The sequence below is a fragment of the Saccoglossus kowalevskii genome, chromosome 3 (genome assembly GCF_978046115.1).
Source record: "Saccoglossus kowalevskii chromosome 3, keSacKowa6.1, whole genome shotgun sequence".
NCBI lineage: Eukaryota > Metazoa > Hemichordata > Enteropneusta > Harrimaniidae > Saccoglossus > Saccoglossus kowalevskii.
In genome coordinates, this window is record NC_140643.1 from 38,585,993 (window position 1) to 38,610,771 (window position 24,779).

General features: G+C 34.5%; 3 protein-coding genes across 3 annotated transcripts; 1 reads left to right on the forward strand and 2 right to left on the reverse strand.

Annotated features, from left to right (window-relative positions):
- Positions 1–311: 311 nt before the first annotated feature.
- Positions 312–7,963, reverse strand: LOC100375776 (uncharacterized). The gene is made up of 2 exons (XM_002737802.4): positions 7,874–7,963; positions 312–5,939 (listed from the first exon to the last, which is right to left on the reverse strand). The coding sequence occupies exon 2, from the start codon at positions 5,732–5,734 to the stop codon at positions 1,304–1,306; it is 4,431 nt and encodes a 1,476-aa protein (XP_002737848.1). The 5' UTR covers positions 5,735–5,939; positions 7,874–7,963; the 3' UTR covers positions 312–1,303.
- Positions 7,964–9,953: 1,990 nt separating this feature from the next.
- LOC100375632 (protein Spindly-like) lies at positions 9,954–24,307 on the forward strand. The gene is made up of 11 exons (XM_006820228.3): positions 9,954–10,040; positions 11,626–11,807; positions 13,006–13,251; positions 14,977–15,102; positions 19,048–19,197; positions 20,027–20,125; positions 20,598–20,708; positions 21,657–21,797; positions 22,373–22,488; positions 22,952–23,139; positions 23,757–24,307. The coding sequence occupies exons 2-11, from the start codon at positions 11,646–11,648 to the stop codon at positions 24,254–24,256; spliced, it is 1,839 nt and encodes a 612-aa protein (XP_006820291.3). The 5' UTR covers positions 9,954–10,040; positions 11,626–11,645; the 3' UTR covers positions 24,257–24,307.
- LOC144357830 (glycine N-acyltransferase-like) lies at positions 14,944–18,588 on the reverse strand. The gene is made up of 2 exons (XM_078011855.2): positions 18,537–18,588; positions 14,944–16,572 (listed from the first exon to the last, which is right to left on the reverse strand). The coding sequence occupies exon 2, from the start codon at positions 16,567–16,569 to the stop codon at positions 15,715–15,717; it is 855 nt and encodes a 284-aa protein (XP_077867981.1). The 5' UTR covers positions 16,570–16,572; positions 18,537–18,588; the 3' UTR covers positions 14,944–15,714.
- Positions 24,308–24,779: the final 472 nt, after the last annotated feature.

Here is a 24,779-nt window from a genome sequence, read left to right on the forward strand (position 1 = left end):
AGTAACAAATCTTTAAATGGTAAAAACAAGAACCAAGTATTCTGTGGGTTTGTGATATCAAATGTTTTTTAACCATTTTTTAAAATAAAATTAAAATAAGTACAGTATTGAAAGGGAAAAATCAGCGAAAATTAAGGTCATCAGTACTAGTATGACATACATGCAACTAGTCAAGAGTCATTGACAATAGAATATGTGCAATATATGCAACATATGAAACTATATTATCAATGTCAGGTGTGGATCCAGGCAGGTGTACATGTACATTTGTACCATACATGCTGTATTAGAAGTACATCTCTATACACACATCAATCAAAAATTATATTTATTGCATTGTTGGGTCGTAAACATTCAAAAGGACAACCATAATTTACTTAAGCGCACATGTTACTAAGAGAGAGAAAATATGCACTCAGACTTGCCATCACGATTCTATTTTACCTGAAATCACATAGAAGACTGGTAACCATGACAAAGTCAATGCAAAAGTGTTTTGTTTTACAGTTGCATTCCCACTGCAGAAGTCCCTTTACAAAGCCCAATGGATTTCATTCAATTCGCATAAATTCAAATCAGACTCAAGTGATTTGGTGATTAGACACCTTGATCTTCAGTACAAGCTACCAATATTTCTGGGTTTGTTGTCAAACCAACCAATTTTATTATTTCCATGGTGATCACAATAATCAGTGAAGGTGTTCTTCATATACTGTAGAATACTTTATTTTTGCTTAGAAATAATTTTCGCTGAAGTAATTATTCAGTGAATTTAAATTCCAGTGAATAGACTTTTTTTTATATAATGTACATTCAACTCGTCAAAAATCAGTGAAAATAAATTCCATACAAAACCCTCAAAATGTCTTTTCGGCGAAAATCAATTCCAGCTAAAATAAAGTATTTTACAGTAATACAAAGTGGGAATGCAACATTTGTGTATATATCAAGTAAACTTTTCTAACATGGCATTTACTTGGTGTGTACACTTCTAATAGCTCAAACACAGTACAGTACAGTACAGTACAGTAAACTGTATTCTCCATAATGCAGCAAATAACAATATAATGCTTTACTGTTACTGTATACAAATATCCAGGATAACTGATTCCAAAATGCATTTATAGCTATTTTAAAAACATTAACAAAACCAATTTAAAATTTTAACAAATTAAATATATCCAAACATAGAAAATATAATATAACGTCAATTAAAAACTTAGTCAATTGTTTTTTGAAGTTCAACTTCTAAGACCAAGAACAAACTATAATACACAGCACTGATTCAGCAGACCCCAATCAGTTACAATTCAATTGTTATAGAAGTGTCACTGAATTCATGCTCAAGCTCGGCTAAATTTGCATGCACCTCAGACTCTGTCTTGGAGACCTCGCTAGTTCGATCAATTTCTGAATCGCGCGACGAATTCAGCAGCTCAGTTTCTGTTGAACAATAATCAGCATTCTGTTGCTGATCACTTTCGCTACCACTTTCCAGAAGCTGCTCAATCTGTTCGGTAATTCCTAACGTTGGATGCAAGTCTCTTTTACCCAGATAATATAGTTCTTTATCTGGAATGTTTGGCTGAGTATGCATACTTTGGCTCCTCTGAATGTTTGTGACTTTACTGGTATAAACTGGACTATCAATACTATTGATGGAAACTTGTGAATACTGTCTCCTGACCCCTATAGATGAATTGGAGTTTCCAAGTTTAGAGAAAGATTCTTTCAACCTTTGAGGCAAACTTTGTTTTGAAGAGTTTGTGGAACTCATTCCAAGTTCCATCATAGAAACACTGATATTGTTTTGTTTTGATTCTACGCCAACATTTTGCTGAGACAGAGATTTTGCATTCCCATTTTGACTATCACTAAAACTGTTACCGAGTGATTTATCAACATTATGAATGCTGACTGCTCTACTGAACTGCAGCCCCCTATCTGCTAATGCATTGTCAATACTGCCACCAAGGCTAAATGTGGATAGAACACCAGGGCTGAAGTCCAAAGATGAATCACCCCCACTGGGGCTTGGCAGGGAATTGCTTTGCGGAGAGGTACTCATTGTCTTTCCGTTCAATCCAGAGGAAAAATCAGTTGTTTTATATTTTACAGTTTTGTTTTTTCCATCCGCAGTTGTAGGACATTCCCGTAGTTCGTGGTATGGATTGTGCAAGTAAGGATTAGCATCAAATTCCGGAATTATCTGAAGCTCATCCTCCCCGGATGACGAGTACTGGTATTTATTAACATCAAGCCCACTGATATTATGCTGGTTATAACAGCAACATTTCGTACACCAGCTAAAATTTATACTGCTATGTTTTCTTTCTCCTTTCCTGGTGTAACGAAATGGCTGTGTTGCAACATAACTCATTGTCACACACATTCCTAGCTCACAGAGTCTGAAAGTGAACTGGAAAATCCACCAAGGCCACGGCTGTGGGGCTTCATGTCGAGCATGTAACCCATACACATCCACCATCCCATACAGCTGCAGTCCACAGCAAAGTAATCCAAAGCTGGCAGTAACAAGGGTAACCTTTACAGCTGTACCTAAGCTTGTCCTTGGCTTTTTCCTAATTGGTCTTATTCCTGGTAAAGCATATACAGCTTTTTGTAGACTCATTTTTCTCATTTCTCTGAGCCTATGGACTGTAGAACTATATAATCTTTTAAAAATATAAATGTAACTACAAGAAATTAGAAGACCCCAAAGAACAAAGGCAGCTTGGCAAACAAGAAGAAGTATCTTGGCCTGGGAGGTGAACCCAACAATTAGGTCAGCTGAAACAGAAAGTGCAAAATGCACACAAATAATTGAAGTTAAAATCTTAACTTTTTGGATTTTAGGAGAAACCAACTGCATTTTTGTAGATTGCAAAAGAGCCAGAAACAAAATGCTGAAAGCAGATGTCAAACAAGGGAAAGCTAAACTATGTAAAAAATAAGCTAATGGTGCGGGAAATAACTGGCGTGAATTGTATGGGTCTACTAACAAATACACAGCTCTGTCAATACCCATCACTAACATGATAAAGTTCAAAGCAATAAAATATCCCTGACTAAGAAGTCTACGAGATCGAAGTCTGATCATACTGACAAGGGAGTAGAGTGCCAAGAGTGCAAACAAGATTCCAATACCATACACATGTATTTCCCAGGCAGGCCCCCACACTTCATTAATAGCAGTATCCCATTCTGGTACTGGTTCAGCATGAGATGGCATTTCTGGCTCAGGTTCAATTTCTGGCTCATTATTTGTGTCAGGCTCAGGGTTTCCATATTCTGATTCAGGTTCCACATTTGACTCTGGTTCTGGTTCTGTTTCTGTTTCTGTTTCTGGTTCTGGTTCTATTTCTGGTTCACTTGTTACTTTTCCTCCAGAAGAATTGTCTCTATCAACTGGTTCTGATTCTGGTTCTGGTTCACTTGTTATTTTCCCTATGGATGAATTGTCTTTTTCAACTGTTTGGTATGCTGGTCCAGATTCTGGCTTCGTTTCTGGCTTACTTGTTACTGTCTCTTCAGATGAATCATGCTTCTCATCTGATTGGTGTGGTAGCTCCGATTCTGGTTCGCTGACTGTACTCACAACAGAGGGAATATGTTTGGTTGTAGTTGATTGCTGGGTTGGTTCTGGAAAGGGTTCTGGCTCAACTTCTGGATCCACAACTGCTACTGGTTTGCTGACTGTTCTCATACTTGAAGTGGTGTTGGTAACTAAATGTTTGGTTGGTTCCATCGATGGCTCTGGTTCTACATTTGATTCTTGGTCACTAGTAAGATGTAGCACGGCTGTGGAGATTGCTGGTTTTCTTGTTTTGTACGTTCCTTTATCAGCAGGTGCGGTAGTCGCATCATGTATCATTGTTTCTGGTTTTACAGATGGTTCCGTAAACGGCTCTTGTTCATCAGTAAGTTTCTTTTGACTTTCATTAGTTGTCGTGAGTGATGGAGGGGTATACACAGAGAATGGCTCAGGTCTAATATTTGGTTCTTTCAAAGTAGTTAACAGGGAATTAATAGTATTCATGGATTCTGACATTTGTGTTGAAACGTCAGATTTTAAGACAGTTGTTGGTTTCAGTACACTGGTTCGATTAATACTTGAAGAAAATGAGGGAACTGAAGTGTTGGTGATTTGTTGTACTGCATCTATGGAATTTGCTGGTATTTCTGTATTTGCATCACTACTGAACATTCTTGATGTAGTTTCCGGAATAACAACTTTAATCGTTTCATTTTTATCTGATAAATCTGGATATTCTGTTACATGTCCTGTAGTGACAGACGATATTGACAATATATCAGAATTCAGATGTGATACTGTGATGGTGGTGGCCTGTTGAAAATGTTTAGTTGAAGCAGTATTAGTGGGAAGTGAAGTACTGATATCAGATGAAGATTTGATGTCATCATTCAAACTTGACATTGTGGAAACATGCGTTTTTTGTTCTGGATGAGTTGTATTATTCATTAACATAGAGCCTTGATGTTGATTAGTGATTTCACTCTTATTGATTGTTTTTGTGAAACTTAATACTGAAGATATTCTTGCACCACGTTCAGAATTTGCTGCAAACATAGTTGAATTTGTATTCCTATTTCTAGTTGTTGTGTTTCTGTTCAAGAAAACAGAATGAGTTGTCATTTTTAATGGTGTACTTGACCCAGAACTCAAGGATGTATCAGAACTCAACTCTGTATTGGTGTTTTGAACAAATTTAATTGAACTTTCTTTAGGACTCATTAGCAGGGCAGTAGACGACTGTAATTCAATCTCATCAGACACATGGACTCTTGACTCTAATGTGGGTAGTATCGGTAAAATATCAGTTTTTTCAACAGACTGCTGGCCAACTGATAATGAAGCACTGGAATGGTGTTCTAACAAAGATAAGCTGTGGTTCTGTGTACTTGGCATGCTTGAAGCGTTTATTGACACTGGTGATACTATATGTCTGGCACCAGTTGCATTTAGTAGACTTCTCCATTTTGATTGTACACTCAAATTGTCTTTGGTAACTGGCAACAAAGTACTGTGGGATTCACTTGGATTCACCTCACTGCTACTTTTGTCCAATGCAGTTTGATGAATGTCCCATGAAGTAATTTGTGCTTTAAGTTGCATTGTTGTGGGAACACTTTGCCCAGTGTCCCCATTCTGCCTCGTTATTTCTTCATTTAAATCGACTGACTTGCCAGTTATTTTGACAGGCCTGCCCCATGCTGTGGTCTGCTTTTGTGGGAGTACTGATATAAGAATGGTTGACCAGTTCTGCTTTGTTGTTGTAAATGTAGCAGATTTTTCTTCTGAATGGGTTGAATTCCTAGTGAACTTTGTATACAGTGAATCTGGTAGATATGCTGCTGAGGTTGGTTTTGTCTTATGAAGTAACACTGGTGTTGAGAGGAATTTATTTGACGATTGAGTTGTCCTATTTGAAGTACTTGCAGCATGAATGTTGATACCTCCTGCATCTGAACTATTGGTCCTATTTATTCCATGATTGTAATCAGCTGTCGGTGTTATTAACTTATTTTTCACATCAGATAATTGCACTTCATTTTTCCCACCATCACCAAGTTTAAACGATAGTTTTGCCGTCTTGTGTCTTTCATCTTCAATCAGACCATTGTGCAGGAACTTTGTCTGGCACTCAGCAACACTGAATAATGATGCTATGATATAAACAGACACTACCTTCAAAGAGACGTCTCTGCTCATATTTGTCAAAAAAGCCGCAGAATAAATATCAGTCTTTTAATCACGCCATTATTCTGTCACCGCAAAGTTGTGGTTCTTTGAGAATACTTGCCACGGTGTGAAGTATAATGGCAGCTAGCTGAGATCTTTAACCTGAGCGATGACATTTGCCCAGTAAAACTATTCTTTCTTTAGCAGTCGTCAGCCACCAGGTATGTGTATAACACTAAATAGATTAAACAAAACAAAGAATGAACATCAATGAGTACATTGAATTGATTTCCTGTGGTTAACATTCCTAACCAATTTATTCACTCAGCCCAAAATGTTAAAAACCACATGTGGCAAACTGTGACCCTACTTACAGCAGGGGGGGGGGGGGGGGGCAAGTAAAAATTTAGCAATTGATTTTAAAGTAGCATGCGCAAATTACACAAAATCTATATGGCGCATGTCATAATTTGATAAACCTAAGGAATATTATAAAGAATTTTTATTATTGAAGCACACTAAAGGCAATCTGGTAGGTTATCCAAGTAATTGCTTCTGAATAAGACTAAAATAGGAAAATAAATGTGTATAAATGGGTAAAAGTAAACTGTCTAAAAAGGAAAAAAAATATTGCATCTAAAATGGGACAGTAAATCTCTAAAATCAAACAGTGAATATGGCTAATAAGAGAAAGTGAATGCGTCTAAAATGGGAAAGTGAATTGTCTAAAATGGAAAAAAATATTACATCTATAATGGAACAGTAAATCTCCAAAATGAAACAGTGAATACGTTTAAGAAGAGAAAGTGAATGTGTCTAAAATGGAAAAGTGAATGAGTCTGAAATGGGAAAGTGAATGTGTCTAAAATGGGGAAGTGAATGAGTCTAAAAAAGGATAGTGAATACGCGATGTCTAAAATGGGAAAGTGAATACATGATGTCTAAAATGGGAAAGTGAATATGTCTAAAATGGGAAAAAAAGAATGCATCTAAAATGGAAAAGTGAATGTGTCTAAATTAAAAGAATTGTTACTCGACCTCGCTATTTTAATATATATATTTTCATTAATTTGTATGTAACTTATTTAAATTTTTAGATACATTTTTAAAATTTTACTCACTGGATGGGATTGTAGAGGAAAAGTGACACTATTTATGTCAATGTAAAAAACAACTATGAGATTTAATTTTCCATAGTGGAATATATTATTATTATTTTTAATATTTTGAAGAAAAGACTGTTATAAAAATCATTAGCAACAATTTAAATATGTTCTGAATTAAATATTAATTAGAAAAAATCCATTTAATTTTAAGCAGAAATGCATTTTTTCAGGTACTACAAAGTTATTTAGCTAAAATTCCGCTTTCCATCAATTTTTAGCAATCTGTCGATTTTTTTGATTTTTTTCACACTTTTTTGTGTTTAATTCGTTTTTATGTAACCAGATTTTTTTTTTTTTACACATTTGCCAAAGTAAAACATTAATAAAAAAATAAAAAAAATAAGCATGATTTTGCTCTTTTGTTCATCATTGCAGTACCAACTATAAACGACAAGGGGGGGGGGTAATTTTTGGGAAGACATATCCCAAACCCTGACCATAACATTAATCAGTTGAGGTCAACAGTATTTGCGGTCGCTACTTAAATTATGTGGCGATGGTGTGTTGATAACAACGTTTTGCCACACGAAGTAGTCAGAGGATTTATATGCACAACGCGAAAACTAAAGCATGAAGCTAAGAACATAGCTCCATGCTAAGACTGAAAAGTTAGTGATCTTTCGACAAGTGCTACTACAAGCAAGCATGTACTGTATGGTACGATACGGTCAAAATAAAAGAATACATCGTGGCAGAACGGGAGACGGAAACCAGTAGCATTGATAAATGGTTACAGTGGGTCGTGAATCAAACTGTGGTGTGAAATTTATATTTGTGGTCTAAAGTTGTAAAACTTTAGAGTCCTTCGTTGTCTTCATTGTTTTACAGCTTTGTGTACCCGGTCGCCCACGCTCACCAACTCGCCAATAACAACAATTCAAACGGAACTGGGACACTTTCATTTCGGGGAAAAAATCATTTAAATCCTACACAAGGCACCATTTATGAAACCGTTCTGTCTGGTATAGGTATCAAACATAATACAATCCATATAAAAACTTACATTTCTGCATTCTTCCTCAAAACAGTCACACACAAAGGCAGACAGAAGGTTGATCGACTCCGTGCTCCAGACTTATAGCAGCCGGAAATGACATCATCATAAAGTTGAGACAATAAGCAAAAGCGCGGGGACGTGATGGTATGTGGTGCGTTTAAAGAGGATTATTGACCACCTGACGAGAGACTGCGTATTTCCATTGAATAGTACGTGATACTCATTGTACATCTTTCATTCCAGTTGTCTATGTACATTTTCTAGCGCTCAGTAGTATTAAACGGAGTCCATAATGTACACCTTAACCATCTTCATAATAATAGTCCACTCCGATTAAACTTTACTCAGTTATCTGTTGTGATTGATATCAAGTCCTCACTCCCCAGGATTGCACCATGGAATAATAGGATACTATTGTTCTTGTTGTTTAAACTGCCAATTTGGCTTTTTCTCTTATTGTCTCTTTAATCCAGTAAGAAAATAAACTGAAAATTAATCTCATTAACAACCCCGCGCGTTTCAATAAAATTCACTGTAAATTAATTTTCTGCGAAAGCCTCGGGGAAAGCCTGGTCTGAGAAGTTGCCAACGAGTTCTGTGAGTAAAAAAATGTGTTGGAAATTTCCATTCAGAGTTTGTAAAACGGTCCAATGGAACATTTAGAATTTAGGCGAAATATAATTTTGTTCGCATCCCAAACTTCACTGGGTATTTGTTGAGTCCTTCTCTAAGCACGTCGTCCTGATATCGTTGATGGCGCTATGTGCATAGTCTTAAATGTAACGCTCAAACAAAAAGATTGTGTCCCGGGACACGGTTGCGTGCCTAGGATAATGTCTGAAGAAAATTGCAATTGATTTTCTAAAAACTGATGGCTGGAAATTTCCCGTCAGTTGTTATGTTCAACTTGCTTATAAAATGAGTGGGAATTGTATCCTTGTTCGAATATTGAAGAACTGTAAAGTATTAAAATGGTTCAAAAAAATTACAAATACCTAGATGAGTATATATATACATATATATATATATATATATATATATATATATATATATATATATATATAAGTGCTTTTCGACAAGGGGAGAAGTAAAACACACTGAACTACCTCGAACTTCTGTTACGCTACCACTTTATACATATATGCATACTTATTATATTATTATTATTATTTGTAGTTTTATATACTTTATTGTTCCCAATAATAAATTCTTTAAAAAGAAAATGGCAAAAAGCATTGTTCTCAATGAAAAAAAGTTGCCGATAAACCTTTAATCTACATTTAAAAACAATGTTATCCCTCTTTGATAAATTAATTAGACCAATACTAGTATACGGTAGTGAACGGTATCATTGCGTAATAACATCCCAACTAGACAAGATTAATGAAACGCAATTAATCAACACAAACGTTACAATTACAAGCACTAAACAACGACAATTAACAAAAAAGTAGAAAAAATTCATCATTCATTGGAAGAAATAAATAAATTCAGATAACACCAAAAATAACAAACCAAGAAAAAACAAACCGAGGACATACAGAGAATTCAAGAAAATGTTTGAAATGAAAAATGATTTAACATTGCTAACAAATATTGATATACGAGAGTCAATCTCTCAATTCTGTTTAAGTAACCACGACCTGAAAATCGAAACAGGGATCTAGGGAGGCATTCGGAAGCGAAATTACCCATAGAAAATAAAATCTGTTATCATTGCTTAAATAATGAAGTAGAAGAAGCCGGAAAGCAAATAAATGACTTCACAAATTTGACAGAAGAGAACAAATTTATAATGATAATGAAACTTTGTAATCCTGAATGACAATTGCATTGGCCAAATTTGTAAAAAAAAAAAAAATAGATTATGAGACAGCAACACCTCTTGTTGGCTTAGCACAACCACGATCTGTATGAACATTGTACAAAAAATAGTATAAGTATAGATGTAATTGAGCGTCTGATCTCTTTTTATAGGTCCAATGAAGTTAGACACTCGGATATCACAGAGGTGATGTCTGTGGGCGTTGTTACGATTCTTGGATTCTGGAAATACGCCCTCGTAGGGAAAGAATAGAAAATCTTTCGATAGTTTGATTGGTTAACATTTGAATCGGCGCCATTTTTGTTTTTATTTTTTTCAAGAAATCTACGCCTTGTGTCTCGGATTGATGTAAGTTATTGTTTTTTTATTTTGTACTTCATCAACCACAATTTTACTGCATGGCTGTTTCAAACCGATGTTGACTTAGTTTGACAGCTCCGTTTGGTCAGTAATGTAATGTAAAATGTAAGTACATATGATATGCGTATGTTAGCGATACGATGTATATGGTACCAGGACAGTGGTACCATGTTCTGACGACAACCTTTTGCATTGCACATTTACAGTGACTGTTTGTAAAATGGTGGTCCGTCCCAAATCACATTCGTCCGCAGATTCGTTCCAAGTTAAATAAATATAACACCTACCGTACAGGGGCCAAACGGTCGAAAGTACATATCCTTCCATGAATTATGATACCTCACAACAAAATTATTAGACTCTCATTTTATATTGTCTGTCATTAGGATGTCACGATGCTATAAAATTTAAAAAAAAATGAAATTAATCTAAATAACCCTCCAAAATGTCCAAATTTCCAGTATGTCATTTTCTCCTGAGATACTTAACCTTTAACCTCAATTTCTTATTTTTATAGCATTATAGTTCTTAGTCGTTTTGTATTTTGTATGTCTTAGTTTTAGTGTTTTTTTAAAGACTATACTGCTGTACCTTTCTGTGTCAGTGTTCTGTCAATAAAATATTATTACTACCGTCAATAACAAAAAAAAGTGTCTTATTCTTTATAACACACTGCACGTCTATAACCAGACTCATCTGAAGCTAGCAAACACAATAATCAGTTTCTCTTGCAAACCATCTATGTATTAGGATTAGGATTGACTGCAACATCAGAGAATGGAGTTAGTGCATGTTCAACTTATTGGCAATGGTGAACAAAACTGCCACACCCAAAGCCAAACTTTGAATGCGTGTACATGTGTACATGTTTCGAATGACAGTTAAATAAAGACTATATTCTATAAAAAGTCAAATTATATAGACATTGCAAGTATATCAAACAAAGTTTGATAAAAGATAGAAAAACTGTGCTTCAATCTGTGCTTTAATTGGCCTATCAAGATTAATCAACTTAGGATGAACCAATGTTCACCACTGTGATTGGTACAAAAAACAAATGTGTTATTTAGCTACACTGCAGTGCATTATGTCTAGCTGATGTGAATTGATTTTCTTCATCTTGAAAAATGGAGCTGAACCTGCAATAAATGTTCAAGGTGTGTAAATAGCCATGGCCTAAAAACAACAACAGAGAAATCAAACGCTACAAAACTGTAACTGTTGTTAGATGGGAAGGAGGTGTTTGAGTTATTATTATGGCACACTATGTCACAGTATGTTGACACTGTATCTGATTACTTGTAAAATGTTTGTCAGATAGTCTTGTTAAAGATATAACAGGATTACAACTTTGTAATACATTTACAAGTCAATACAGTGGTTCCAGAAAAACTGTTTCATAACACATTTATTGTGCATTTCATTCAAATCCAATTGAGACAACTGGTTATAATAATAATTCACGTAGTGTTGAATTACTTGTTCATAAAAAAACTGTGCAAACAGTGAAAATGAAACTGTATTGATCAATCGTAATATTCTTAAATGTATAGCATTTTTTTTTTCACCCCAGCATATTTCAACCATAATATCATGGATGAGATAAGTAAAATTGAGATGTTGAAGAATGAGTTAGAGATTGAAAGATCCAATGTGTACAAAGCTGCAGAACTAGGTAAACAACTGCTGGAAGATAACCAGAATTTGGAAAGTAGACTTGAATCTATGCGAACAGACCATGTGTCTAGAGTGGAAGTAAGTCTATACAACAACTACTAAATCTCATCATGAGAAAATTCACTCATTATATCATAATGTGTATGAGTGAGAGGATTCATGATTTGGAGGCTAATTATGGGCGTTTGACCCGAGAACAGGAGATCATTTGCCAGATGTTTAGGAAGGTAAATCTTCTCCTTGCATGAGGGCACAAACATTCATATTCGGGATGTCCTGTGAAATACTTTATTTTCGCTTGGAATTAATTTTCGCTATTTACGCTGAAGGAATGATTTCCTATACTTTATATTCAATTCGTCAAAAAACAGTGAAAATAAATGCCATACAAAACACCCAAAAAGTCTTTTCAGTGAAAATTAATTCCAGCTAAAATAAAGTTTTTCACAGTAATCTTTTTATCAGATGCCTCTCATATGATAAACATAAATTTTAGTCTCTAAACAAAATATTGACGTCACTAATTAATTAGTTTTGTGCTATAGCTTCACTGGACAACTAAACATTCTGTATATACCAATTTATAAACCGTGTATCAAATTAGCATGTAAGTGAAGGCATGTACTAAAGATAGTTTTGTTATGTTCATATTTTAAGTGATGAGGGTGCATAATATTGTATTGTATGTGTAGTTTAATTGTAGTTTATTTTAAAAAGCTTTAATACAGCAATTACCAAAACTGAAATGTCAGATTTCATTAAGGATGTAATAAAGCATTATTCTATTCTATTCTATATTTATAAACCTTATTCCATTGCAAGGAATTGTAGGTAAAAGTGGGTACTTTCATTGATAAATTGAGTAATACTGATGCGAATTACCGGTACTGATAGTTCAAATTTTCAGTGTGAATATTACTGGTGTATATAAATATAACAATGGAACTTAGAAGTGCAAATACACAATAAGTATAGATATAGAAACTGTGATGTCATACTTTACTCACAATACCTTGCTGAAAAATCAATACATCATATATACTGATGAAAAGTTGAATATCTAAAGAATGACAAGTGATATAAAAAACAAAATGTGAATTGCTTTCTTCTGCATTTGTGGAGCTCTTTCATCTAAGAGTGTTTATTTTTTTAAGCTTTACCGGTATTTAAACTTGCCATAAAATGAATAAGATACTTAACAGAGAAGTTTTTGTGTTAAACGCTCAATTTTCCAGTTGTGTATTGCTAGTTATTACATTCACTACTATTTATGTAGGCTTTAGAACAAGAAAAATACAGTCTACAGTTGAAAGTGACCACAAAAGAAAACATAGAACGGTCTTTGACTGGCGAGCTGGAACAAATCAAAGAACTGGTGCAAAATGCAAAGGAAAATGAAAAGGACTGGAAGAAGAAAGAAGCGATCCAGGAGAAGAGAATAAAAGAACTAGAGAACCAGAATGAAGCTCTTCAGACAGATCTAGAACAGAATAATTTGATTGTTGAGCATCTCAAAGAGACGGTAAGTTTCTTTTAAGTACCGGTAGTCTAGTTATATTGGGCCATTCCAGTTTATATCTGCACCCCCCTGTTGATGAGTTTGTGTGTTTACTTCATACAGGGTATAATTTCCATGGGTGTATAAGTCATACAAAGTTTTATTTCCAAATCACCATTCACCATACAGTAATGGAAATCCAAAACTATAGTTCCTACTTATGGTGTTGATGAGTTCCTTTGTGACACCATACAGAGTAGGATTTCCAAATATAACTTTCATCATATGCTAATTTACCAAGTTCAAAATTTTATATCTGATAATGGAAATCCAAACTAGTCCTGATTCGCGGTGTTAATGAGCTCATTCGTCCCACCATCATTATCTAATTTCAGTAATAACTATCAGTCAGAATTCCAAGTTTTTTTAGTCATACAGTGTTGGAAATCCAACCTTATCAACCGGTATGTGGTGAGATAAACTAGGCCATATTTTATTTAGTAGCCATAACTGCCTGGATTTCCAGAATTTTTTTTTTCCATACTAGTCTAGATTTCCAGATTCTGTTTCTCCATATTGGAATTCCGGGGTATTTTCCCCATCATACAGTGCTGGAAATCCGACCTCATCAACAGGGGGGGGGGATGCAGATATATACTGGAATGGCCCATTCACAGGATTTAATTATTACTGATTGATCTTGCAAGCTTATCCGCTAGGTTTTAAATTCACTGGTTTGTGAAGTAAACTTTATATTCAATTCTTAAAAATAAAATATTACTGGTATCAAAGTTCTATGTACAGTTGTCGTGCCGTGCATGTTCAAACTTCATGTAAACAAACATTGTAATTTACATAAATGTGATTTGGACTGTACCATTATCTGAAACGGGGAAGGAGAACACACATTAATAAACATAATAAATACATATCCTGGCGTATTAATGTACACAATCAACATAGTACCCCGGTAAGTCATGTAACCAGCTATTTAAAATGAAAAGGATTTGTATACCAAGTTATAATTAAAATAAAAATTAGTGTTACATATTTCATAAATCTCTGCTCCCTGTGGAAATGGAACAAGTCCACTATCACAAGGCACAGTGGTTGGGGAAATCCGATAAGATAAACTTCTATTCAGTCTTTGTGTCCCAGAAAACACTAGACAGTATCATTTCATCGTTCTTGAGTGAACGAATCTGGCAGGTGTTGCATGGAATCAGAATATTTCTTTTTATCAAAAACTATTCAATTTAGAATTTATTTTGTTCTTCCAGCCAGTTTCATTTTGTAAATGCTGAACCAAATGCGTATTCCTGTAACTTGTCTGAAAAAATGCAGCCAAACACTTTGATTCCTACAGTTTGTTCATGTTTTGTGAGAGAGTCTAGACTGGGCACAGAATGCAAGATACAATTGTATGTGAATATGAGAATTATTTTTGATTTATTGCCATTATTAATAACTGTCGTCTTAGATAGAATATCTGCACCTTTTCTTCTTACTCCTGTTTGATAAATATATTAAACATATTTTCAGCAAGCCCAAGGTGTGAGGGTAGGATGAACTCCTACAAATAAATGGCGCACCCCAAGTTGTTTAGACTAATGTCCCAGTTAGCCATGCCTCTGTATCACCAATAGAGGTGCGTTTTGATGAAATTTTCATAACATTATACCATCTTTAATTCAAGTATAGAGAGAAAAATCCAAATTTTATGCAAAGGCTGTATTTTTTATTACATAGGTATCACATCAAGAAAATCTTGTGAAGGATGCAAACTGTAAACTCAAACAACAACAAAATGTTAGTTTCAATGATGAAGAACTTGTCCAGTTACATCAAGAGAACAGCACACTGAAGAATAAAATGGTACGTATTACCTTGTTTCTATGTATGTCTGTTCACACAGCTTGCTGCATGACATTTAAAATCACATATTCTGATTACAAGTATTACAAATATGTACAAAATATTGTATTACCCCAGTAATAGTCAGAGTTCTGAAGGTTCAGTAGTGATACGTGTGAAAGAAACAACATATTACGGTAATTCAAAAGGAACCTAATTGGTTTATAGAAAACAACTCAAGTCACTAGTGTGCATCACAGACCAGTCTTACCTAATAAAAATGCTTTTTTTGAACTGAATTTTGATTCTGTGATAAGGTCATCTTCAAATCCTTGAATAAAAAATTCTGTATGCGATTCTTTGACTTGATGATGGCGTATGATGCTGGCAACTCAATCAAATCAACGTTTGATATCTATCTTGGGATCACTGCAATCGGAATTTCTGTGACATAATTTTAATATTCCAGTTCTAAGAACAGCAGGGTTCTCTCCGCAGTCGGGCCACTATATTTAAACAATAGAGCAAAATTACCATGACAATGATCACAGTAGTGGTAATTGACATCAAGTTGATTGTTCATCATTTTAAATTCATGAACCCTGAATTTTATCTGCTTCAATGGTTTTTATTTCATATTTTAGTTAAAGCACAGTACACAAATTTGACATCTGTAACTTGGTAGCCCAACTTAGTATGAAAGTTGATAGAAATGTGATTATCCTCGCTAGTGATGATCCACGGTGATAGTCCTGCATCTAATATCTGAAGTGACAGCTTAGCGGTAATTATACTGGCAAAACCTTGTCTTCGATAGTGTGGTTTTGTTCCTGTAACTCCTATGTCGCCATACTCTTTGATTCGTGCCCAGGATATCAACTGTTGGTCTTCATTGTATATTCCTAGACAGGGCATATACTGTATGAAGTTTTGACATTGTTCCAGAGGAGGCTGACAGCCGTACCTCCACCCTGGAAGGTCCTGTAGTGTATGTGCGTCATCTTTTTTCAGTGCCGATAGTGTGAAGCCTTTCGGCAGTGATTGGTTTGCAACTTTTCGAACTTTGTCAGTATTTTTCAGTGTGTACATGTACACATTGGCTTCCAATTGAAATTTGAACCTGTGCTTTTTTGCAATATTTTCAACAATCTCTGTGGTAGACTCCGGGATTGCTATCCAGTATACTACCCCCTTTTCCCAGGCTACAACTCCGTCTTGGTCTATTAGCCATGAGAGTTTAGTATTGTTGACAGAATACAGAAAGTATACATTAGCTACACTTGCTTCATAGTAATCTTGTATGTAACAAACAATGCTGGTCATTTCATTGATATTATCGTTATCTATATAAATATCAACACATGGCCATTTATTGTTGTTTTTATAGCAGTTATGTACCAAGTAGTAGACGGGATAGTTGTCAGGTCTCCACTTTTCCAGCACTTCTAGTAGTTTTGGTACTTCATTAAACTGCACCTTAGTAGCCATTGTCTATGAGAAAGAACAAATGTAATGTGTGTTAATGTTATGTACACCCACCTTCCAGCATGTTTGTTTCATACCATATTAGCATATTTTAATCAGCTTTTGCTAACCCTTAGCCAGTGTACCCAATGGAACATTTCTTTCTCTCAAAATATTATGTCACTTTTGACAATGGCTAAGGGGTATTCTCACATTAGCAAAGTTTGACTTGGTAAAAAAAAAAATGATGTGCAAGTAATAGTATGAGGTTTATCTGCCAAGCTGTGAACCCATCCCTACAATACCAGACTTTAAAAAGAGGAAGGCTCCAAATCTACATAAGATAGTATGGTATTCACAAGAAAGATTTTCACCAGTTTGGTACATCCACCTACATTTAGTGAAAAATTACAGTTTAATAAAGTTCTTGGTGATTTTGGATATGATACAATAACAGCCAGACAAGTATTTTTATAATTTGCCAACAAACACACAGATGTTATGCAATAAACATAGGCCTTATTCCCAGATCCAGTTCTGTACAGTATGTCTTCAATAACCACATGCAAGTGAAAACCAATATTTGGCATGATTAGAAATTTTAATCAATTTTCGAAAACGGTACATACCTTGAATATATCGAAACACAACAGATATAGCCACACATGAAATTTACTCTTTATAAAGAGCATAGTCAAATCTTTTAAGAAACAATTTTATGTTGCAGAAAAAAGAAAACTATCAGAAAAGTGTTTACATTTAAAAAAACAACCACTGTTCATTAATAAACTATTATAGATAGGAATAATTAGCAAACTAATCACAAAAAAGCACAATAATTTAATTGAAAGATATATTACTTTGCCAATATTCGGACAATTCATGACAAGATATACAATACAATTTTGAGAAGGGATTTAATTATTTGAAGATTTGACCTCAATAAACATTGAAAGGGATAAATTAGCGTTGAGTGGAAACCCCGGAAAACACTAAACCAGTTGAAAAACACTAAACCTATTGAAAAAGACTAAACCTGTTGAAAAAACACTAAACCCTTCGTAAAGGGCAAATTATGGATATACCATGATCGTTCAGTTGAGTATTTATGAAAAGAAAGCTAAAGAAAAATTCCTTTATGATCGAGGCCAGGGCCGCAGCTGATTTGGCAGCAGGACGCCCTCTATGTTAGATACTAGTATATCGCGCCCCAAACCAAACATTTTATTTTATTTATTTATATATTTACAAATTATGAACACAGCAATTGGCATATTTTTAGATTTGAAATTCCTAAAACTACATCATGTCAAATTCAGTCCTTGTTGTAGATAAACATCGTGCACAACATCGTGACATGTCAGAGGAAATATTTAACAATACATCAAACCATTTACACCATCACACTTTACATACCGCTGGACGATTATGGTACACCCATAATACACCCTTTACCTCGGGTTTAGTGTTTTTATTGTCAGGTTTAGTGTTTTTCGACAGGTTTAGTGTTTTTCGACAGGTTTAGTGTTTTTCAACTGGTTTAGTGTTTTCCGGGGTTTCCACTCAACGATAAATTAGTATTGACCACACTAAAAATTGTAAATCATGTAAATACCAAAAATCCCATGATCACATAAGAATGTGTGTTTGAACACACACCTTCATAATTTTCTAGTGTAAGCAAAGTCAGGAGAAGTCAAAAGTTCAAATAATTAGGTCAAAATAATCTTTGATTATGTAAGATGAGATCTGCCAAAAAGTACCAAATTTCAGTGACTAGACCATAGTTATAGTCAACAGCCTCAGGCAAAATGCCTTTCAGGGCTCATACCACTTATTAGATTTCCAGGTTACAAAGATTAAAATATTGTTTTAATTTGCTGAAACCACATGTATGTAATAGAATACTGGTCAGAAAAACACATGTTGGCCAGCTCAAACTCCTACAAAATAGATATAAATAAAGCGCACAGATATGTCAGGTTTTCTACCTTCAATACTTTCAGAAAAAGCAGCAAAGGTTTTGTAGTGTCTAATTGAGTGTTGCCCAGATCCACAGGTCACCAGTTCTTGTCAGTAAACAAGGCAATACACAAGTCTAACAGCTGACGTAATTGAAGTACACCCTCACACATCGCTTTTCAGATAAAACACTGTGAAAAAAACTATTGGCTGACAACAATCATGTGATTTTAGGGCTATGAACACTGATAGCCTATTTGGTGGTATGAGACATGCACTTCCAGCTGATTAGAATCCAAGAGCGCCCTCTATAAGTTGTCACTGACTCATTCATAAATGCCATAGAGGGCGCTCTTGTATTCTGAATCTCCTCTTTCTCTTTTTTTGTTGTTGAAATGTTGCACTTTCCATTTAATTATAACTACTTGTCACACCTGAAAGTCTTCTGCAACCAAATATGTCTTGCTAAAGTTACCGTAGCTCAAAACTATGTAGACAGCAAGTAATAACAATATTATCTTTTATTTTCATTTGTTACAGTCCTCCTTGCAGCTGGAGTTGAAGCATGCTAAGGATACATTACAGCAGGTCATTGCTTCAAAGGAAAAAATAGAAAAAAAAATTTATTCTCTTCATGACGAGATGGAAGAAAAACAAATACTAGCGACTTCCTACTACAATGCACTAGAGGTAAATTATACCTGGGTAACCTGGTGTGAATCTTCATTGTTTAAACACACATACACGCAAACTTCCTTTTGAGTTATGCTTACATAAGGTAAAGGTGTACCTGGTTGGTCAATTTACCATTGGGAAGGAACGACTGCAGATAAAAGATTCCATAACCCAAGACCATTTTATTTGGGAATGAAGGATGACGCACTGCTCGTTATTGCGTGATAACAGGGAGGACGAGGATATTCACAATAATGGCACAGTTGAGGCACTTATTTTAGCAAACATCTCCGTCTGAGCTCTGTTATATGCAATAATGGGCAGTGCAGAGTACTTCATTTCAATTATAATACCTTTATAAAATTATAAAATTGAATATATATATGGTAGCTTGAGAGTGATTAGCATACATAAGTATTTTAGTTCCGAATGAATTTTAACGAGCAAACAACACATGTACAACATAAGTAAATTACCAGATGGAAATAACCAGATTTTCTTAACCTGAACAAATAATGTTGGGTTTGTTATTTAAACTATCCATACAAATGTGGGGAAACATTGAATGTTGATAAGTCGTGAACACACACACACACGCACACACACACACACCCACGCACACACACACCCCCCCCCCCCCACACACACACACACACGCACACACACACACACACACACACACACACAATCAATCAATGAAAATGTGGCATTTCAATAATGGGCATTGTTAATGTTAATATTGTAAATAATCATTCTGTCACAATCATGGCTTTACATGAAATAGTTTGTAGTACAGTCAAATGACCTTATATCAGACTTCAACATTAATTATTTTTTTTTATAGAAAAGTCGTGAGGATGTGACAGACTTACAAGTACAGCTTGATATGGTTAAAATGCAGACTGTTGATCCAGATAGTAAAGGAAATTCTCTTTTTGCTGAGGTATATATTTTCTCAGCTGATTGCGGTTGTTTCATTTTATCATGATAATTGTCACATTCAAGCCCCAATTCATCATTTGATTGATAACCACTGTAACAACAAATAATGTAAAAATTAAATGGTATTAGACAATGAGTTAGTCACCCTGAAATCATATCACTTTCGCAACCATTGGCAAAGCATGTCACAGAAATGTGATATACTGCTATATTGCATTTTCCATTTTGTGACAAATTCATGATTTTTCATTTATCTCTTAATACTGCCATACATGGTCATGAAACATGAAAGTTGAATGTACTTTTTCTATAGATGTGTAATAATAATACTACGAAATTTATATTTTTTTTTAGAAATCCTCACTATGCTACTAATCTTCACATATATTTGCAGTTGTACAGTTATTGCTTGAATTGAGTTTGACTTGTTGTACATCATCATTTTTGTTTCATTATTCAATGCTACTCTGTAGGTTGATGATAGAAGAAAAACTCTGGAAAAGAAACTGATCACTCTGAAAGTTGAACACGACTCATTAAAAGAACACTATAATATTAAAAAGCAACAATTGATGAGGCTGAAGGTTGGTTCACATTAAATTCTTTTCATAGTCAAAGAACACTCTGTATGTCTGACTCGGTGATGATCATGTAACTTTCAAATTTCAAGAATTGAAGTATTATGAAGTTTTTTTTCACTGGAAAAGGCTTGTGAAAATGCAAGGACTATAATCAGCCTTAATACAAGTGGGTTCATGCCACCCTGTCTGTTTATTCTTTTAACAGATGAAATATGGTGCAAATTATATTTTGAACTTGCTTGCTGTATTTTGTTTGATGCAAAAGAAAAAATGCAATGTGCAAAATGGAGTAAAAATATTCCAAAGTCATACTACAAGGAACTCAGAAATGAATGAAACTGACAGACAAATATTTCTTCTTTTTCCTAATATGGCTACCGCTAGTCATATTCTTACCAGCATCAGTTATTTAAGATTTAAATTACCACCTCTCAACAAGAATTTTAATTGCTGTCCAAACACATAGCATGGTGCATTATGGTCTAGTATTTGTAGGTCAAAGTTCATCAACACAAAGTAGCATGTATGTAAAAGCATATGCGCTAAGGTTTCACGCTATAAATCACCTTTCAGTAGATGATAAGGTGAAAATTTAGAAGGGGTGTACAATTGTAAAGAGTTTGGAAAAAATAATTAATGTCTCAATAATGTATAGCCACTATGATACTGATGTTACTGGAAAAGTATGTATACTATAAACTGTTGCAGTATACTATTTCAAAACTAAAATAAAACCATTAAATTTTCAACTGATTACTATAATATGATGAAGAAAAACAGTTTCTGAAAAATTTGATGTGCTTTTATTTGAAGTTTTTATGAAACTTGAGTCTTTTTTTTACTTTTCTCTGAACTTCTGACATAAGCCAGAAAAACAAAAACTTTGATGTGCACATTTCAACTCATGAGTTTACCAGAAACATGGCGTAAGTTTCTTCCTTTCATCCGTAGGGTCAGATTGCTGCCTTGTTACAGATGAGTAGTCATGAAGCGGATCATTCCCAGCTACAAAGACTACAGACAGCTTTATCACAGAGCAGAGGAGAAGTTCAGATGCTCTCAGAAAAACTGAAAAACCTTGAACATTTGGAGGTGAGTTATTATAATTATTATAATACTGTATTTTCTCTACTAGAAGTTTGTCTCTAATAGAGGTGCATTTGAACAGAAAAAAATGCTGTTCTGGTTGGATTTTAAAACAACAGTGTTTTTATGCATTTTGAATTATACATGCAAGTTGCATACATCCCATGGGACTCACATCGAAGGAACATGATGCAGCTTGACGATTGGCATCCTAACTACTCTAAACTAACGCTGATATATTTACATCAAGTTTATAAAGCAGATTTGTATATAATTGCGTCTTTCCTTATGTGTTCCATTAGTCCCAAGCAGTAATGATTTTCTAATGTGGTAAACATACAAATACATATAGTGGAATTTTTACTGCAGGTACTTGTATATTTCTTGTTAACAATGTAGTTTTTCTAATTTACTCTATACAACGACAAGCCCTGTATTTCTAAGAAATAATTTAAATATTCATGAAATGGTAGTAATGCTTCTTCACTGTGTCTGGTTAAGTCGCTTTAGCTTGAGTCTTCATTTGATTGGTTCCCTCAAAATTTACAATCATTTTGAAAACCAAATTGTTCTTCTTTCAGGGTGAAGTTTCACTCAACAGAAAATTAGAAGATTTTCACAGACAGTTTCCTGGGGAGACACTAGGAGACAAAAAAATGTTTGTGGAGTTTTTAGAAGAACAACTGAAATGTACCAAGTAAGATTGAGATTGTCACAAGATCACATACACATTGAAATCAACAACATATTAAAGTCATGTTTGTGGTATTCACAGTGAATTGCATTATATTATATTAAAGTTTCAATGCAAGTTGGTTCATGGGTGTTTTAAGACAATTTAAGTCATAATCTATTGTCTGAACAATACATGCAAACATGTTTAATAACAATTGAACTTCAAACAAAAAATCTGAAGGATACATGTATGCTGAAAAACAGACATGAATCCTGTAATTCCTCACATACATCTATGTATTGCAACAAATATGTCTTTTCATTGTACATATACATCTGAAAGTACCATCTTAGATTGATCCTTCGATTAGTTTCATTGGCTTAGCTGCTGTTTCAGTATCCGTCAGTTTGAAGTACAGTTTTGTACACTGACTTTCTGATGCAGTAATATTCACATATGATAAATACACTTTATTTCTCAATAGAACCGAGCTAACTGATCTTAAGCAAGAACTGCAGACCCAAAGAGTACTGAGAATGGAAGCCACTGATAAGCAATGGAAAACAGAAAAAAGTCTGCACCAGACTGAAAAAACCATGGAGAAGATAAAAGCTGAAAATATGAGACTTTATATGAAATCTGAAGAGCTAAGACAAAAGTATGGTGAAGGTGGTAAGTATAGATAGCATCATTTATTTCCTGGTTATGTGTTAAGTTTGGGATTCAATTCAAGCTGTAAAACTTTATCAGCAATACTGTACTCCTGATCATAAGCCCAGGGGCCTGATTTTGTAAAATCGGGAAAAAGTAAGGGATGGGCTTATACTCGAGTACCACCTCAGAAAAGATGATTTTTTAGGGGGGTTTAACATTGCAACCATTTTACCACCCACGAAAAATTACCTAAATTACATCTTTCGTTCACCAGCCGGGTTTGGGGAAATATAACCTGTTCGTTTTTCCCAACCAACCTAAAATACCATCCTAAATAAAATGATGCTTATTATTTTAACCCATGACAAATGCAAAAGCATTTTTTTTTGTCTTTTTCTCTCTGTCATATATTCAGCTGAATAAATTCTAGTAAAACTTCTGGAATAAAAGGTTATATTTATTCAGCGACTATTTTCATATTTACTGTTAGAATGAATGGCAATAGTCTGTTTTGTGTCAATTATGCAAATAGTAATCCTTTTGTTTTTATTCATGTCAATGCTGATTGGTCACTAATATATTCCCATCTACATATGATTGGTAGCACTTAATTCCTTTTTTTTCTATGTCTTTAGATGATAGATCAAAACATCCAATTTTTTGTGGAAAAATTGAGAAAATACCGATTGTAAAAAAGGAGACTGTGGCCCAACAAGTGGAAGAAGATGAGAACAAAGTTCCTAGTACAGAAACGGATTGTGCAAGTGTTCCTGAGATTACTTTGAAGGAAGCAAACACTGAATTGAAAGATGGCAGCCAGGAAGAAAAATCTCATCCTGTTACCATGGTTACAGATGATGTCGACTGTAAAGTAGAGAGTAATGTTGATAACTTAGAAGGAAGAAATAAAAGCAGCAAGCGAGTGACAATGTGTGACACAGTTTCCGTGCTGAATGAATCCGGCACTGTCAGTCAACAGAACATTGCAGAGGAATGTGACGAACCAAGTGAAAAAACTGCCAAAATGTCAACACAGCATGATTCTGTTAAGTCAAGTAAAAAAGGTGGAAAAAAACACCACAATGTAATACGTAGTAAAGATGCCATGGTGAAGAACGAATGTAACCAGCAGTAAACTGTACATTACAATGCATTTATAGTAAAGTCTTAGATAACCAGCAGTAAACTGTACATTACAATGCATTTATAGTAAAGTCTTAGATAACCAGCAGTAAACTGTACATTACAATGCATTTATAGTAGTCATAGATAACCAGCAGTAAACTGTACATTACAATGCATTTATAGTAGTCTTAGATAACCAGCAGTAAACTGTACATTACAATGCATTTATAGTAGTCATAGATAACCAGCAGTAAACTGTACATTACAATGCATTTATAGTAAAGTCTTAGATAACCAGCAGTAAACTGTACATTACAATGCATTTATAGTAGTCTTAGATAACCAGCAGTAAACTGTACATTACAATGCATTTATAGTAGTCTTAGATAACCAGCAGTAAACTGTACATTACAATGCATTTATAGTAAAGTCTTAGATAACCAGCAGTAAACTGTACATTACAATGCATTTATAGTAAAGTCTTAGATAACCAGCAGTAAACTGTACATTACAATGCATTTATAGTAGTCTCG

What these genes read in the sequence shown, in the direction of transcription:
- LOC100375776 (XM_002737802.4), bottom strand. Translation starts at nt 5,734, where the DNA reads ATGAGCAGAGACGTCTCTTTGAAGGTAGTGTCTGTTTATATCATAGCA.
- LOC100375632 (XM_006820228.3), top strand. Translation starts at nt 11,646, where the DNA reads ATGGATGAGATAAGTAAAATTGAGATGTTGAAGAATGAGTTAGAGATT. An exon ending in GAAATTCTCTTTTTGCTGAG is followed by an intron (nt 20,126 to 20,597) that starts GTATATATTTTC and finishes GCTACTCTGTAG; the next exon opens with GTTGATGATAGAAGAAAAAC. An exon ending in AAAACCTTGAACATTTGGAG is followed by an intron (nt 21,798 to 22,372) that starts GTGAGTTATTAT and finishes TTCTTCTTTCAG; the next exon opens with GGTGAAGTTTCACTCAACAG.
- LOC144357830 (XM_078011855.2), bottom strand. Translation starts at nt 16,569, where the DNA reads ATGGCTACTAAGGTGCAGTTTAATGAAGTACCAAAACTACTAGAAGTG.